This window comes from Hemicordylus capensis, chromosome 4 (assembly GCF_027244095.1).
Source record: "Hemicordylus capensis ecotype Gifberg chromosome 4, rHemCap1.1.pri, whole genome shotgun sequence".
NCBI lineage: Eukaryota > Metazoa > Chordata > Lepidosauria > Squamata > Cordylidae > Hemicordylus > Hemicordylus capensis.
This window is the reverse complement of record NC_069660.1, coordinates 242,598,202-242,615,802: the sequence shown is the minus strand read 5'-3', so window position 1 is coordinate 242,615,802 and position 17,601 is coordinate 242,598,202. Positions and strand designations below refer to the sequence as shown.

The 17,601-nt window shown below is 39.5% G+C and overlaps 2 protein-coding genes across 7 annotated transcripts in view; one reads left to right on the top strand and one right to left on the bottom strand.

Annotated features, from left to right (window-relative positions):
* Positions 1-8,353, top strand: part of EMILIN2 (elastin microfibril interfacer 2) — a 64,330-nt gene extending 55,977 nt beyond the window's left edge. For 2 of the 5 annotated variants that reach the window (XM_053243333.1, XM_053243337.1), the window contains exons 7-9: positions 2,482-2,526; positions 3,430-3,558; positions 7,951-8,353. In XM_053243333.1, the coding sequence (XP_053099308.1) occupies positions 2,482-2,526; positions 3,430-3,558; positions 7,951-8,288 (512 nt within the window). In that variant the 3' untranslated portion in view covers positions 8,289-8,353. The remainder of the gene's footprint in view (positions 1-2,481; positions 2,527-3,429; positions 3,559-7,950) is intronic. The other 3 variants (XM_053243335.1, XM_053243334.1, XM_053243336.1) reach the window with 3 other exon arrangements.
* A 5,422-nt stretch (positions 8,354-13,775) lies between these two features.
* The window catches only part of LPIN2 (lipin 2), a 76,490-nt gene continuing 72,664 nt past the window's right edge, over positions 13,776-17,601 (bottom strand). The window contains exon 20 of one of the 2 annotated variants that reach the window (XM_053243338.1): positions 13,776-17,334. In XM_053243338.1, the coding sequence (XP_053099313.1) occupies positions 17,190-17,334 (145 nt within the window). In that variant the 3' untranslated portion in view covers positions 13,776-17,189. The remainder of the gene's footprint in view (positions 17,335-17,601) is intronic. The other variant, XM_053243339.1, reaches the window with a different exon arrangement.

The window sequence follows — 17,601 nt, the reverse complement described above, 5'->3', positions numbered from 1 at the left end:
CCTCTCTGTGTGCAGGTGACTGGTGATGAAAAGTATGCAGAGAGCATACACTGTTGCTAACACTTGGAAAAAATTTAGCGTGCTTATATTCACTTGTTAAGTTGACTCAGTATTCAGGACATTGCCACTTAAGGTCTGAAATAAATAAGTTTTTAATAAGTCTGAGACACATAACTATCTCTGGTGGAAATTTATTACTCCTTGCTACCATCTTTCTGATATAAATATTTCAGTTTATCCTTTGTCAAGAACACACAAAAAGTTGCAAAATCTTCAGGTATCTCCACTGCTCTTTGTTAAATTGATTTTTAAAAGCTGGAGACACCTTTATCTGAGAACCCACAAGAAGACAATTGTAAGAGTAGCTTTGTTTGCTAATGCTAAAACTTAAGAAGAGAGGAACAATACATATGTTCCAAAAATCAAAGGAAGTGGCTAGGAAACCATTTAACTTGAGATGAGCAAAAGTTAAACAAAAGTCTAGTGTTGAATGTTGCTGTGGCGAATTCTCCTGTGACTGTTTTATTTGGTAAATGGTTATATTTTATATCTGTTCTCTGGTGATCTGGAGAAGATACATTGTAATTTAGATAAGAGATTGTTTATTTGGCTGGCTGGCTCTATATACAATGAATTGGCGAATTCTCCTGTGACTGTTTTATTTGGTAAATGGTTATATTTTATATCTGTTCTCTGGTGATCTGGAGAAGATACATTGTAATTTAGATAAGAGATTGTTTATTTGGCTGGCTGGCTTTATATACAGGTGGAACTCGGAAAATTAGACTATCGTGCAAAAGTCCATTAATTTCAGTAATGCAAATTAAAAGGTGAAACTGATATATGAGACAGACGCATTACATGCAAAGCGAGATAAGTCAAGCCTTAATTTGTTATAATTGTGATGATCATGGCGTACAGCTCATGAAAACCCCAAATCCACAATCCCAGAAAATTAGAATATTACATGGAACCAAGAAGACAAGGATTGTAGAATAGAACAATATCGGACCTCTGAAAAGTATACAGTGTACTGTGCTTGATTGGCCAGCAAACTCGCCTGACGTGACCCTATAGAGAATCTATGGGGCATTGCCAAGAGAAGGATGAGAGACCTGAGACCAAACAATGCAGAATTGCTGAAGGCCGCTAATGAAGCATCCTGGTCTTCCATAATACCTCATCAGTGCCACAGGCTGATAGCATCCATGCCACGCCACATTGAGGCAGTAATTGCTGCAAAAGGGGCCCAAACCAAGTACTGAATACATATGCATGCTTATACTTTTCAGAGGTCCGATATTGTTCTATTCTACAATCCTTGTCTTCTTGGTTCCATGTAATATTCTAATTTTCTGGGATTGTGGATTTGGGGTTTTCATGAGCTGTACGCCATGATCATCACAATTATAACAAATTAAGGCTTGACTTATCTCGCTTTGCATGTAATGCGTCTGTCTCATATATTAGTTTCACCTTTTAATTTGCATTACTGAAATTAATGGACTTTTGCACGATAGTCTAATTTTCCGAGTTTCACCTGTACAGTACAGCGCACTACTGATGGAAGAGCAGGGCACCCACACTGGATCCATACAAGTCCAAACTGTGTTGCATGGAGAACCTCCATGGCTCCTAGGACTGCATCAAAGTTGCAGCGACCCCTAATAGGAGCAGAGTTGCTGCAGTTCTGATGCAATCCTTAGGAGCCATGGAGGATCTCCATATTCACTAGCAGCAGTGATATGGTTGGGCTCACACAGAGCCAGCAGGTGCACCCCACTCTTCCATTGGTGGGGTGCTGTAAGTGAGCCTGTAGAAGGTTTTAGGTTACACCTGAAAGGACCAATAAGAAGAGTACCATAGGGGGAAGCACTAGCCAATCAGTTTAAAGAGATGCAGCTGAGCTGTGATTACCTAGGACATGCTGGGGGATTCCAGTGGAGTCAAACTCCCAAGCAGGAGTTTAACTGTACTTCAGGGGAATCTGAGGTAGTGTGGGAAAAGGTGAGGAAAGTAGTGACTTGGGAGTACTGAGGAGAAAAAGGTGCCTCAGGAAGGAGAGTGGAAGGGCAGACATCTTGGAGCTGAGTACTGGGGGGGGGGCTGAGAGGGAGGAGTAAGTGTGGCACCAATCAAGATGCCCTCTGAGAACTGTGTGTCTAGTCTAGACCCCAGATTGTCTGCATCAGCTGGAAAATGCTAGGAATCTGTGGTGTTCTTCAGATAACCTCTAATAGTAATTGACAGCAACAGAAGGAGAGGGAGGTAAAAGAGGTTTCTTTATTCTGTGTTATGGTGGTTCCAGGGGATAGATAAAGGGAATCATGTATGTAGTTTTGATAGGGATGTGCCTTATAGCCAGTCCCTTCACATTCTTTCTTTATACTTAATTTCCCCAGGAATTGGGTGGACAAATTGTGTTGTTCTAAACAAATGTTATTTATTTTATTTTGTTTGTTTGTTTGTTTATTTATTTAGTGCTGAAGCCATGTCCGAGTCCTTTTACCACCTACCACAGGAAGGGTAATTCAGTATTTAGGGTTCTCAAGACTGTTGGCAGTAGGGTTATACCAAGTGGACTGGGGTGTCCAAAAAAATTGCATGAAAGCAAAAGCCTTTATAGTTACAAATGATGGCTGACATACTGCACAGTGAGCTGTCCATTTATGAGGGTTGCGCACTTGCTGCTTCCGTGCCAGCCAAGAGCCCATCTATACACATGCAGCAGCACAGGCCATGCTCAGTGGCTCATGTTTCAGTCTGCAGTCTGCCAGTGAGTACATGCTGGCTGACATGATGCACAGTGTTATGGAGCTGTAACTCTGTGTACTGGGGCTGCTGTGGAGTCCTAAGGCAGCCCCAATGTTGTTAATCACAAGTGGTTGCACTAGCAGTGCTTCGCTAGTTTCCTCCATTGTCACTAATGAGGAAGCACTGCTGGCACAACTGATCGATCTTAGTTAGTTAGCATGATGACTGCTGTTCTAGGAAGGCTCTTGCATGCACTGCTCCAGCAGATGGATTAGGACTGGGGCAACTCTTGGGTCGCTTTGTATTTATGTACTTATATGGAATGGTCACTTCCGCCACACTGGCACAAATACCTAAAAAGTAAGGCTTGCAATTAAAAGCATCTGTTGATGTAGCGTGTTTGCTCTACACAACTCACCTGACACATAACAGTGGTGAATGAAGCACTTTAACCAACCTCTGCACAGTGTCATAAACCGCAGACTGGCCCAGCATGCTCTCCATTAAGGTTTACTGGCCAAGACTGGTTTGAAACTCTGAAGCCCAACTGCAAAATGTGTCTCCATTATGTAATGTGAAGTGGTGGTGGGGAATCCAAGTATATAAGGCCAAACAGAGCACTTTTTATATTTTTTACCAAATGTGTCTGAATTATGATCACTTATTGGGTTTCAGGAGCAGCTGCCACTTCACCTGTATCATTCTCTGCTGGCCTCACACAGAAGCCTTTCCCTAATGATGTGGGTGTGATACACTTTAACAAAGTGCTTGTAAATGATGGAGGCCATTATAACCCTAATTCAGGTAGGAGAAAAATATATGAGAGAGAGGGGAAATCTGGACAGTACCCATAGAATGGAATGGTATGGTTTGGTTTGGTGTGTCTGTGTGTAATTAAATGTTGACTCCACTTTTATCATTAAAAAGAGGCTTACAAACTAATTTTTATTTTTAAAAAAGTGAATTTAAATTAAGTTAAACATTTAAATAATATTAGCTGATGTACCGCACAATATTCTGCATGCATTGTAATAGAAAGTGCACACAGTTGTGCAAGAATGCTCTTGGACAAATAGCAAGAAATATACAAATGCAATTGTGCAATGGACAGCAATTCTTTCCAATAGCTGCCCATTGAACAACTGTGCTCATGCAATTCTTATGTTTTTCAGAAGAGTGCCATTGCATAACTACATAGATGTTCCATTACAAGGCATGCAGAATCTTGCCCAGTATATGTGTCACCAGTTGAAAAACATTGTTACCTGGAACCTTGCAATGTGCTCTGTATAGTCACTAGCATACTGCATAATGCAGCACTGTTGCACAGTGTTGATGGAGCTGTGTACTGAGGCAGCTCCACTCTGGTATAACATTGTGCAAATGTACTTGTGCAACAGAACACCCATTGGAAATAATGAGCATCCCATGGCACAACTGTGTTTGTGCAGCACTACACCACAGCAGAGCTGCCCTGGTTCAACTCAGACACTGTTTACTCTGGTACGGCAGCATCGGTGTGGCTCTTACTGCCTAAGAGGGTCTTTTCAGATCCAAGACCTGCATCAAATTACACTTTCCAACATGGGTCCCCTTAGAAACCTTACATGTCCATCTTCTTGCTTTTCCCTCTCTGATGTCCAGATACGAGGGTTTTGTACCTTCTAATCATGAATAGGATGATGGTTTTGATAGATGCTGCTTGTCATGTGGGGTGAACATTCTTTTTGTACTTTTAATTATTAAATGTACAGAGGAGTCCTGTTCTTTGCTGCATCATCATCATCATCCATCTCTCTCTCTCTCTCTCTCTCTCTCAACATGAGGGTTTTTGTGTAAAAAGAACAGTGGTGATGTTACTGCAGCGACTCATGACTTCCCAACCTACCAGTTAAATACCAATGAATAAACACAGGCAACCATTGCAATAGCCCATTTATTTTGTTGTTTCAGTAAAGTGGCATACATACCATGTGAAGAACTGTAGATCTAAGAGAGAGGCATGCACACTGCTGTGTTGCCCTCTAAAGCATGCCTGCTTGTGGAGGCAGGACTGCTCCAAGCCTTCACAAGTAGCACAAAGATGTGCTTTTGAGTGCAGCGCAGCAACATACAGATCTCTCTTTCAAATCTATGGCTCTCTGAGTGGAATGCAAGCCCATGTTAGTGGTTTTCCACCTTAAGTGGCGCAGCAGGGAAATGTTTGACTAACTAGCAGAAGGTCGCCGGTTCAAATCCCCGCTGGTACTATATCAGGCAGCAGTGATATAGGAAGATGCTGAAAGGCATCATCTCATACTGCACAGGAGATGGCATTGGTAAACCCCCCCCCTGTATTCTACCAAAGAAAACCACAGGGATTTTGAAATCCAGGAGTTGAAAGCGACTTGACGGCACACTTTACCTTTACTGTACCTGCAAAATGACCAGATATGTATACTATTTAAGGAAATAAGCACATCCCAGTGTACAAATGGTTGTATTACTTGTGAAGCTTGTAACAGTTTTGTCTCCACAAGCAGGTGTGCTTTAGAGTGCAGCATAGCAGTGTGCTTGCCTCTTTCTTAGATCCACACAGTATACATGCCATTGAGTTAAGCTTGCTTACTTGTTAGAGTTAGACTTGCTGCTTGCTTGTTAGTTAACTGAAAATTGATCATGTGGTTATGATGGGAGCAGCAAAAGCCTAGCTAAGCTGACCTCAGCATTCATACAACTAGTAGGAACTGAACTAAAATTCATCATTATGGAATTAAAAACTATAGCTGGAACAGTTTCTTTCTTTATTTACTACATTTCTATACCACCCATACGCAACTCCCTGGGCAGTTCACAATCTAAAAACACAATTAAAACAGTTTAAAATACCGATTAAAATCTATGAAACTTAAACTTTATAACGATACGCCTGACTATCACATATGTCTTCAGGTCCTTCTTAAAAACATCCAGAGAAGGGTGGATATTTCAAACATCCAGTTTGAAAGAGACATGTGAATTGGACATTAAGGTGATTTTACCAACTATGTAGAAATTAACTTTATTCCAGAATAGTGACTGAGAATAGACATTAGGTATGTGCCAAAACACAATTCAGCTGTCTGAATTGAGGGCACCTCTCTTTAAAATTGAGGGCTTACACAGCCCTTTCAAAGTGGAGAGCAGGTCCATACATGCTCCTCCTCCTCCACTCGCCACCATTGCTGCCACCCCAGCACTTGCCCCACCTATGCCCATGCACCAGTGGGGCATGTCCCAGCTGCCCCTGCATGACACCGGCATGCACATGGCCTCTATGCATGCTTGGTGGCCATGTGCATGCCAGTGCCATGCAGGCACAGCTGGGAGATGCCCCACCAACATGGCGGCAAGTGGAGGAGGAGCAAGGACAGACCTGCCCTCCTCTACTTTAAAGGGGCACCTCAATTTTAAAGAGACATGCCTGTGATTCGGACAGCTGAATTGTGTTTTGGTACATCCCTAATAGACATGCCTGTGTTATGGTTAGTGGTCCTACAAAGCAATTCTTGCTGTCAGAACACAATGGATCCTCATAAGATTTCCAAGGGAGCTATACCAATGGTGATCAAAGGATCCTACAAACTAAAATTATTTAGTTTCTTCAGGCTTGGTATTTCCCCCCTCCTATTCACATGAGTCCAAATGTTTTATACAATGCTCCACAACCAAATTAAGTTAAGCAGAAACATTGGATATAACTTAGTTAATGTTTGCAGAGTACAAAAAGGCTGAGCAGTGTATCTACACAGCACATGAACCATTTTGTTCCCATGGGGCTGGTTCACAAAATGGTGCTCTTATTTTTCACTATTCTGGTGGACCCCAACATATGAACAAACTTTAACATGTGAGCTGAGAGCCTATAAGTTTTGGAGGCTGCAGCCAAGTCCACAGTCTGACACTGAGGTGAGACCTTGCATGAGTGAAAAACAATGTTATGTTTAAAAGTGTTTACAACTGCCTTTTTAATGTTCTTGCTTACTAGAGCTGGTCTTGTGGTAGCAAGCATGACTTGTCCCCTTAGCTAAGCAGGATCTGCCCTGGTTGCATATGAATAGGAGACTTGATGTGTGAGCACTGCAAGATATTCCCCTCAGGGGATGGAGCCGCTCTGGGAAGAGCAGAAGGTTCCAACTTCCCTCCCTGGCATCTCCAAGATAGGGCTGAGAGATTCCTGTCTGCAACCTTGGAGAAGCCGCTGCCAGTCTGTGTAGACAATACTAAGCTAGATGGACCTATGGTGACTCAGTAAATGGCAGCTTCCTATGTTCCTATGAGCGAGTCCCACCCTCTCCCTCTTGCTATAAGGGTAGGTGCTGCTTAGAAATTTTTCAGCTCTCTCAAACCTTTTAGGGTAGTGCAGCTGTCTCATTGATCATGTCTGTGTTTTTAAACACATTCAGGATTGTACAAATGTTTAAAATGCAGGTTTTGGCCCTAAGGACTTAAATGCAAATGACAAAATTGAGCAATGCACCCGTGAAGGAATAATTAGCAGCAGAATTGCCTCCTTCTGTGACTTTTAATTTATTTATTTAATACATTTTTAGAATGCCCTGTATTAAAATCTCCGAGCGGTTTACAATTTAAGAACATAATAATAAACACATTAACATCATTAAACCAATTTAAAATATAGCTAAAAACTATCTAAAACTTAAAATGTCAAAACTACTGATTAAAAGCCTGCTTAAATAGGTATGTCTTCAGATTTTTCTTGAGACCATCCAGAGGAGGAGAGGCTCTAATTTTGTTAGGGAGCACATGCCAAAGTCCTGGGGCAACCCTAGAAAAGACCCGGTTTTGACTAGCCACCAACCAAGCTGGTAGCAATTGCAACCAAACCTCCACTGATGATCTTAATAGGAGGTGTGGTGCATATAGGCAGCGGCATTCTCTTAAACACCTTTACTGCAGCTCTCAAATGCATGCAGTCGGTTGATTAAAAAAATATGTGCAATAAACATGGCCAGAAGCTAAGGTGGCGGGGGGGGGGGGGGTGTAGTTTAAGGGGAATACTATATTAAGAACTCTAAAATGTGAAACTTTTAAATTAAGTTACCATTATTTCCTCCCAGTTACTCCATTGATACATTTGTATCATTGTGAGCAAATAGGAACTATACTCTCTATGCTGTGCTTTTGTTTTTAATTAATAATCTCACTTTGTTGCAGGCATCTTTATATCTCCATATGAAGGTCATTATCTGATCACAGCTGTTCTAGCTCCTGAGAGGGATGAATACATAGAAGCAGTGTTGTCTGTTTCCAATGCAAGTGTTGCCCAGCTGCACACGGCTGGCTATAGAAGAGAACTGCTTGAATATCATAAACCAAGATCGGGAAAACGGATTTGTGGTGCAACTGGGGTTTTCAATCTTGTTCTTCACCTGAAAGCTGGAGCTGAAGTAAGCGTTGTAGTTACTGGGGGCAAGATGGCCTACACAAACTCTGATGAAATTTATTCCACCTTCAGTGGGGTGTTCCTATATCCTTCCATTTCTCGTGTTTAAGATATAATGGAGAAGGAAATGAGTAAGCTATCCTGAAGAGAGTAAGTAATAAATGGGTGACATTACTATTTCATTTCTCTTTCATTTTTCCTCCACCTTCAAGACTTCTGTTTAATTACACCCTTACATGATTGTACATCCTTACATGATTATACAGCTAAATGTACACTGCATTTAGCTTTTTTTAAAGTTAGGACTGTAGAGATCTACACATCCTACAAAAGAAAAGAAAAACAGATGTTATGGGTATCACTGTAATTTCAATATGGAAATTATGCAAACTATTCTTTTAAAAATATGACTATCCTTGGACATGGAAACTAATTGAATAAATTTAAACATGCCATCCTTATGAAACAATCTTAAGTTACCTTGAAGAATCTCTAAAATCTCCAAAGAAAAGTAAATACAAAAGGACTTTATTCCTTTATGCTTTGACAAGGTACTCCTGGAGTACACCAGGAGTACTAAGAATGAATAGTAGTTGACACATAATTCAGTTATGCTTTTGGGGAAATTCTCAGATGTGTTCCCTCCTACTTCTGGTATCTGGTAACATTTATATCATTTTGATTGCATCATCCATTGCAGTTTCTATAGTAAAATGTTTACTGTTCCCACAGGGTTGGTTCACACAATATTGCTTTCACTTTTTGTCTCTGTAATGAGTTATAGTAAGTGGGGAGCAACATGGTCCATCCACATTAGTCTTTTTGGCAATTTTCTGTAGTTAACTGTTCGAAAACCAAAGGACACATGGACACACGCGCACACACCTTTCTCTTTGCTACAGTTAGATCGTCTAACAGTGTTAACTACAGCTATTCCTTGCAGCAAAGATCAAACTGGGCTTGTAAGATTTATATCTTTAGGCTTGTCACTTGAGGTCAAAGTAATAGTTATGCCATTATTTCATAAAATCATATAAGCTATCCTTTTAAGAATGGTTTCCAAGCAACAAGCAGCAAGTTTCCTCCTGACAGTTGAGCTCACCAACTTAAACTGATATATCAGCAATAGAAAAATATTTTGTTTCAGACAAGAATTCTTAAAAGTTTTTACTGCTTCACTTGGTTGGTGAGGAGACATGCAGTTCTTAAAATATATTCTTAATTAAAAATAGTTACTTGGCAATTTTGGTTAGGCTACTATGGACTTGCAGAGATAGACCCCTCCCCCCACAACGTTTTGTAGCTTAAGAGCTAAACTGCTTTACCATTTTTCTCAAGCGTCATTCCTGCCCCCTGCTCCATTCACTATAGCCACAGCCCTCTTTTAATTCAATTCAATTGGAAGTTAAACAATGGACTGTGGACATCAGCATGGTCAGACTTTAATTGCTCTTAAGGCCATTTCACATGTTTCAGAAGAGACAAGTCTTCCAGTTCCCACCATGATCAACTATCTTTTCTGTAACATTTGAAGGTAATTTGCATGTCAGTAAATACAGATGTAGACTAAGGCTCCTTGATATGTTCATCACATTTTCCAGTTTCACAACTGACTTTTAAATACTGCAGAAGGGATGTGGTCAAAATTCAGGGTCCCATCTTTTGCTGTAATGTCAAAGCAATCCTAAGACACAAATTTTAACCTGTTTTTACTGGAGTTTTACTAAGTTTGCTAGCTGCCATGATGCAAGTATTCTGGTCTCATAACAGTGTGCCTCAAGGCAGCTGTGGATTTCTAAGGAACCCCCCAATGCTGTTCAGAAGCAATGTTTCCATAGGTTTCCCCATGTGTGACAATGGGGGAAACTGTGGGAAACACTGCTTCAGCATCTGTTGTTTCTGCAGTGTTGGAACCGTAATACTGTATATCATGTTAGTCACTATGACCAAACTGAAGTGTGGCGAGAACCTATGTTATATATTCAGAGTCTTCTGCCACTTAGTAAAATCTTGTTCTATCTACAGACATCTATTATATTCAGCCATACTCGTTTTACTTGTCATTTATGCAGCCCTTCTGTTTTAGGTAGGAGGAGAGGCAAACTGTTAACCAGATTCTAGCCTGATATAGTCTTAAACACTTTCTTTGACAATGTTTCATGTTAACAGCATTAAGCAATAGCTATAAACAATGGGCTTGTTCAGATAACACTCTGACTAGCCCTTTCAGTCATGTGGGGAGAACATGGACACACATTTGCCTCTGATTGGGCACAATGCCCCATCATCTAATCACATGGGAAAGGCAATTCAACCAAATACTTCAATTGAAAATTTTCATCTGTGCATTGAAGATGAACTCTGCCTCCCTCCCATGGTTAAAGCAATGACAGGACAGTGTGCCCAATGGAGGGGAGGGTGAGGAAATATGCATAGCCATACTCTTCTCCCACAAGATTAGAATGTGCCCAGAGTATCCTCTGAACTGGCCTAATGAGATGTTGGTACAAATGAACCAAAACAATAAATGTTTCTCACCACCATGGTAGTCGCTGTCAAGACCTAGCAGTAATGTTTTTGTAGTGCTTAATTTTCTTTTCCTTCCTAATGTTTATCCCATGCCTTCTCTATCATTTTTTCTTCAGCTTCCCCATAACTGTCACCAGTAGCCTTCACCACTCCTTGATTTCCCCCTCACATGTGTTCTGTGACTCATAGAAATAGATTACTCTTTATAATCTCTAGAGGAGATTCCTATAGAGAAGGAGGTAGAAGCCATCATTTTTTAATCAAGCTCCACCCACCTTATACTACTTTTGGAAGCCTGAGATCTCAAAAGTTGATATAAAAATATGGTGTGGCTGAGTTCATTTTGGATACTTGCATGAATTATTTCTGGATTAGCCAAGAATAATTTGAATGTTCAGTAAAAACAATTTGGCAAAAGGGATTATTTTATGTTGTGTTTAAGAAGGGATGGAGCAGCTCTGAGAAGAGCATCTAGGTTCCATGTTCCCTCCCTGGCTTCTCCAGTCAGTGAAAACAATACTGAGCTAGATAACCAATGGTCTGACTCAGTATATGGCAGCTTCCTATGCTCCTAAGGTGTTCAATCATACTGAAGGAATGCATACTTACAGAACTTCACTGATTCTTCTGTATTCCATTTCTGTTTAGTCCCATAAAAAGGTAACTACTAACAAATTCATTCAACCTTCATAGATATATTCCAGTAGTTCTTTTCTTTAATACTCTATGTTTACGTTGCACAGCTACTTCATAGACTATAAAAATGAAATGCTTAGTGGCTACATTGAAATAACTGCAGTCAATCTAAAGCCCACCCCCTAATTGCTGAATTACTTTTATATAGTGGCAGCTGCAGCATTTGTCTTTGGTTCTTCAGAAAGAAGAAAATAAAGAGGTAGACATAACATCCTTCCCCACAAGAGAGCCACTACCATAGTAATTCAAAGTTATTAGTTTTCCCATCAACCAGAATGCAAATGCACATGTTAACGATGGGGTCTTTCAACAGGGTCAATGCCAGTCTGAATTTAAAGATAAACTTCAAAATGACCTCTTTAATGTGTAGAAGATATTAAAATAACTTAGATTTTTACATAAAACATGTAAGCTAAAATAAAACTGAGCAAACGTTTTGGTGCATTACACTATCCTCAGTGCTCTATTTAGCATACCAGCTGAAGGCACTTAAAGACAGAAGCTGAAAATCGAAAGCAGCTAACGATAGATAACACATGAGGGAGGAGGGAGCAGTCCTTTTGCTGAGATGATTATGAGGCTATTCACACAATTGTAGAAAGTCAGGCTAGCCTCCACTTGCCCGATTTTCTACAATCGTGAGAACCACCGGGCTCGGCTATGAGCCCAGTGGTTCTTGAGTGGGTAACCCGCTCAAGTAGCCCGCCCCTTAAACCGGGTTTGTAGAGTGAACGCTCCGCAAACCCGGTTTTTGGGATCGTTTTTGGGATAGCCGCGGTGTGGCTCCGCGCTGCAGCTACTCACAATTAGACCCCCAGCAGGAGGATGAAAAGCAGCCTCCCGGCTTGGGGGTCTCCCCAGTATGCCCTGCGTGCTCACACAGGGCATACTGGAGCTTCCAGGGACCATGCGGCCTCCGAACTCCCCAGTCCCCACCAGCTCTGTCACGGGGCGGCAGTCATGTGGGCGGCCAATCTGGCCGCCCAGGGCTCCCGCCCTGCTCGTTTGCGGGGAGAGCGGGTTTAGCCCACTCTCCCCGCTTAGCTTTACAAACCGGGTCTCACTGATCGTGAGACCCGGCTCATTAACTGTTTCAGTGACCAATGTATCTCATGGCTTCTTTCATCTTAATATTAGATTTCAGTTGTTCTATGAACATTGCTTCCTTGATCTTATATCTTATTAAATTCCCTTCAACAGCCAATATTGATACTTTTGTTTGTCACTTTTCCATTGTGTTCTTTCATACGTATTGCCCATGGTTTTGTTAGACTTTTGTGCTGCTTATCAGCCAGATGGTCTTTGTATCTTTTCATTAGTGGTCTTACGGTTTCTCCAATCTAGAATGCTGCACATTCCACACACTCAATTTTATACACTACCCCCTTCACCTTACACCAACCTCAACCTCCTCACAGACAGAATAATCCCTCACATTACATTTATTATCATACAACGAGGATTTAACTAAATGTTCTTTTAAAGTTTTAGGTGCTGTACAAACCACATTAGCCTTGACTCCATGTCTACTCATAGTTTTTTGTACCTGCCGTGCAAATCTGTTACAACAGGGTATTTTTAAAAGCCAGCCATCCTTTTACAAACTTTGCAGCCCTACTCCTACTTAGTGGAAGTTTATAACCATTAACTTGAATCAGCTCATCACCTCTTCCCTAGATGTCACAATGTGTTCACTAGATGGCACGCCTATAGCCCTTTATATTACATTCTTAACAATTTGCTCCTTTACAATTCTGGGATGTGCTTAATTACTATTCATTAAAATCTCATTTTTCATGGGCTTTCTTAACCACATACCAATATCAGGGTGGGGCAGCAAAACTTACTGCAGACAGAAGGTTCAAACTGGAATGTGATGAGGCAAACCGCAGAAGCATGGTTGCATGCATTCGGACATAACGGAGTTCCAACCTCTGCCCAGTTTATCTCCAGTGCCATGTTACATGCTAATGCAGCCATTGTCCATTTGCTGCTTTTGAGTCTCAGCTTCTGTATTTAAGTGCCTTCTGCTGGCATGCTAAACAGAGCACTGAGGGTGGTCTATTACAAAGAAACATTTGCTCGATTTTGTTTTAGCTCACATTATTATATTTAATGCATAAAAGAGGTCATTTTGAAGTTTCTTTTTGGAGCAGTACAATGCACATTTCTTCACTATATTTCATTGGTATATTGTCTTAGGAAGATAGAAATAGTTTATCTTCCTGCACCCAGAATTAAGATCATTTCCCCCCACTTACTGTACTTATGCATTTCTATGATTTTGGGGTCACAGGAGTGTCCACACAAGTCTTACTTTGAACTCTTCTGGGAGTTATTACAGATGAATAGACATGACAATACTCTCAGGTGAAGTTTTATTGTGAATTTTATTAAACACAAGAAAGTGATTTATTTTTCCTAACAGACCAGTCTTTACAAAAAGCACTGTACTGGAATGTTCACTGATTAATAAGTGAGAAACAATTACCAAGGAAAAATTGTTCATAATACAATAATAATAAAATATAATTTACTGAAGAGTTCTCTCCTTGCTTGCATTCAAAACCAACCCAAATGCAGATTCTCATTAAAAAAAAAAGTCAGTCAAAGAGTTTTGCTGTTTAACAAAAGCAGCTTCCTTGGATGAAAAGCTAGCCTCAAAAAGCATCAATTCTAATAATTTATCCTAGGTATTTTGCACTAGTTGCTTTAAGAAGCTCTTTATTAGCTTTGTGTTTAATCCAAATCATTTGACATCACATAATACTTGTATAAATTGAAGCAATTTAGTTCTCCAGTTCTGAGTCATGTAATTTAGCTGTGTTAAGAGCTCTCTTGATTAGGACACAATGCTTGAAACAGTATATGAATATCAAGTAATATTTTCCAAGGATTTCAGCTGCCCTTCTGCACTGCAAACACTTTTGAGTAAAAAAAGAAATACCCAATCCAATGGATTTCTCCCTTCAAATACTAGTTGGAACACATAAATGAGAAATATAGAAGTTTGCACAACAGTACAACACAACTGATTGTTTTCTTGCAAAACACGCAGAGTTTTCCTTGTTTATTCTTACATAAATGCTTTAGAGGTTTAGGCTATAGTTTTCTAGCACCTTACCTTCAAAACCATCATACTCACTTTACATGACAATTTCATGTAAATAAATCCGAGGTGCCACATAAGCAGTTCAGTAATTTTGCAGAGTAAAAAGAAAAGCAGTTTCAAAACAGCCTTAGAACAAAGGCTGTTTGTTCATAAACACAAATGTTCATCTCTTTCATGGAAAGAATTAGCTAACTTGTGCTGATCTTAAATAGATGACTTTTAGTACAAGCTTTGTTTCCCCAATACCAGTTCCAAACCATCCATTTCAGAAACAGCAAGGAAACAGATACAGATGAACTCTAGTACAGACAATGTGTATGTCTATATTAGGGCACAGTCCACCACTGAGCAGTTCTAGAGTCACTGAGGTAAAATCCAAACTTAGTGTATAAAGGTCCACACAGCGTTATCCAACTCTAGACCCTGACAGACCATAAATAGCATATTATGTTAAGAAGTGCACATTTATTTCAGTTGGAAGAAATGTTTGGATAAAGGTGACTCAAGAGCACTCTTCAGCATTAAAAACATACAGAATTGTGTCTGTAAGTATTAAAGGAAATTTTCCTTCCAGACACTTCTAAAAAGAATTCTTAATTTTTAAGAGATCTCTCCAGCCACTTCGTAACAAAAATGTTCATTTTGGCTTCTGTTACTACTACTATATGAGAAGCAAGATGATTATCAAGATGATATCAAAATTCACTTAGCTAGTTGTCACTAAAAGTGTGGAATAAATAACTTTGTATACCTTACTAAGCAGAAGGAAAGAATCCAGGTTAAGATAATAATATGAAATAGTCTTCTAATTAACTTGGAATTTTATCTGGGAGAATTCAGATTTTCAAAGTGCTTTACAGAAAGCAAGATAATATGAAAGTGAATGATTTCCACATGCTGAAATGAATTTCATCCAGTATAGCAGGCTTCGATTTAATGGACCCATATAACTGGTATTTCTTAAGCTGGAAAATTTAAATATTCCATCACTCTGTGAAACTTTTTTTTCCAGTTAGACATCAATTTAACAGTGAATTGTACAGCCAGAAATCAAGGTCCAGCATTTTTCTAAGATCACACCTAGTGTACTAATCCATATAATAGATCCAGTTCTTAGATGTATCTCCAGTACAAATTCACTAAGAAACAAGCCACCTTTGCTTCTGACATTGAGAAAAATCCTACAGACCCATGTAAAATTTCCACTGAGAACAATATCTAGAACTGCATCTAGTCCTTAAAGCATTGCTACCATAGCTAACTCAAAAAACTAGCATCAGCTATGAAACTACACATCAAGTTTAGTAGTTATTGACTGGCAGAAATATGTAGTTTTGATGCTCTTACATGGATACTAGCAGGAGAAGCACTAGCCATTCACTTGTGGTGCCAGTATTTCACTTCTACCTAGTCTTGAGAGCTGACCCTAACTAACTTATGATCTTTCAAAAATGTTAACTCATCCAGTTCAGTTGGGTTGTTTTATGGTGCTCTGCAACAGCCTGGCAAGGGAAAGAAACTTGCCAAATCTGCTGTTTTATTTACAGACGTTATTTCAACTAACATCTTTGTTTAGTAAGCGAAGCAAGTGAAAGAATGTAAGACAACTATTAGCTTCCTAAATCAGGACTTCACTTACTGATGGACCAACAGTGCAGCTAATTTAAATGTACCAGAACTGACTTTCATCACTGCTACATACAATATTCCTCATTTGGATCTCATTTACTTGTGCCCCTTTGTCAAACAAACAAACAAACAAACAAACAAAAACACCTGATAGAGAGTTCTGGAAAGACATAATAGTAGTCCCAGTTTTAAAGATTGACTATTTACATTACCTTTTTGTTATAAGAGTGTATCCCTGAATGTTTTTTATATATGTTGCTTACTGACCTGTACACTGCACACAGACTAAATGCAGTTAAGATATATCAACTGTCCAGCTGCAGCAGCAAATACTTTACCTTTCTCTAACTTTCATATAGCAGCTTAGAAAGCCAAAAAGATAAATAGAAAAAATAAAAGAAAAAAGCTTGAAGTAACTAAGGCATCTAAGACAGCCTGATCACTGTGTAATTAATTACAAAGAAACAAACAAGGTAACTATCAGTGGGTGCTAATAAAAAGTACCTTCTCCACTTCAACCCTCACTTCTTTCCAGCTATTTAGCAAAATAGAAAGTGATAACTGAAACTATCTAGTAAATTCTTAAGACATTTTAAAGGAACTGATCCATGTGAGTCTCAGATCCTCCATTTGAAATAGTTTAAGTGCTGATCAGAATAGGAGATATGATTCCTGTAGTGGTCCTAAGATAGTCTCTTATCAGTTCTACATACTTTTTCTGCTTTCTTTTAAGATGATCTACTAAAGAGGCTGGTTTACAGAACATCACATGCATCAGCTATGGTTCTTATATATGAAATGCAAAGTTGCCACTAAATTTTCATCCTTTTTTGTCCTCTATTCTCTTGATGGTCCACTATTTCAAATCATATGTAACTTTCCTGTACCTTAAACTAATCAGTAAGGTTGTATAAAGAACAAAGATCAGCCTTGCATTTCATTGGCTTGTGCCAAACACATGGCATTTTCTGTATTTAATAAGACACATGGTACCAAAGGATAAAGTGGCCTCTCCAGGAAGAGGTTCTGTGCAAATAGTGCTGTTCAAGCTAAGTCTTCTATGTTAACCTCAGGAAGTGGTTCTCTCCAAAAGCAGAAGGAGCTGAATTCTGGGCACACAAAAGCAGAGTTCTGTTCTTTATTAAGAAGTGGAAACACATGTTCCACAAGTTCACTTAGTCTGTAATATCTGTATTTAAAGAGAAAATTAAAAGAATTGTTATTCATTACTCTTATTTTAGTGTAGCCAAGAAGCACTGTTACAGACAAATACCTAACAGCCTTATAGCCTGATCCTATGCATTTCTTCTTAAAAATAAGCCCTACTGAGTTAAATGGCAATTGGTGTGTGGTCACAGCCCTAAAAAATAGTTTCTCCATAAAGTATTTTCCCCTTTAGTCAGTTTAATCTTGATTTTTAAATAAGTGAGGCTGGCAGCGATCTTACACACGTTCT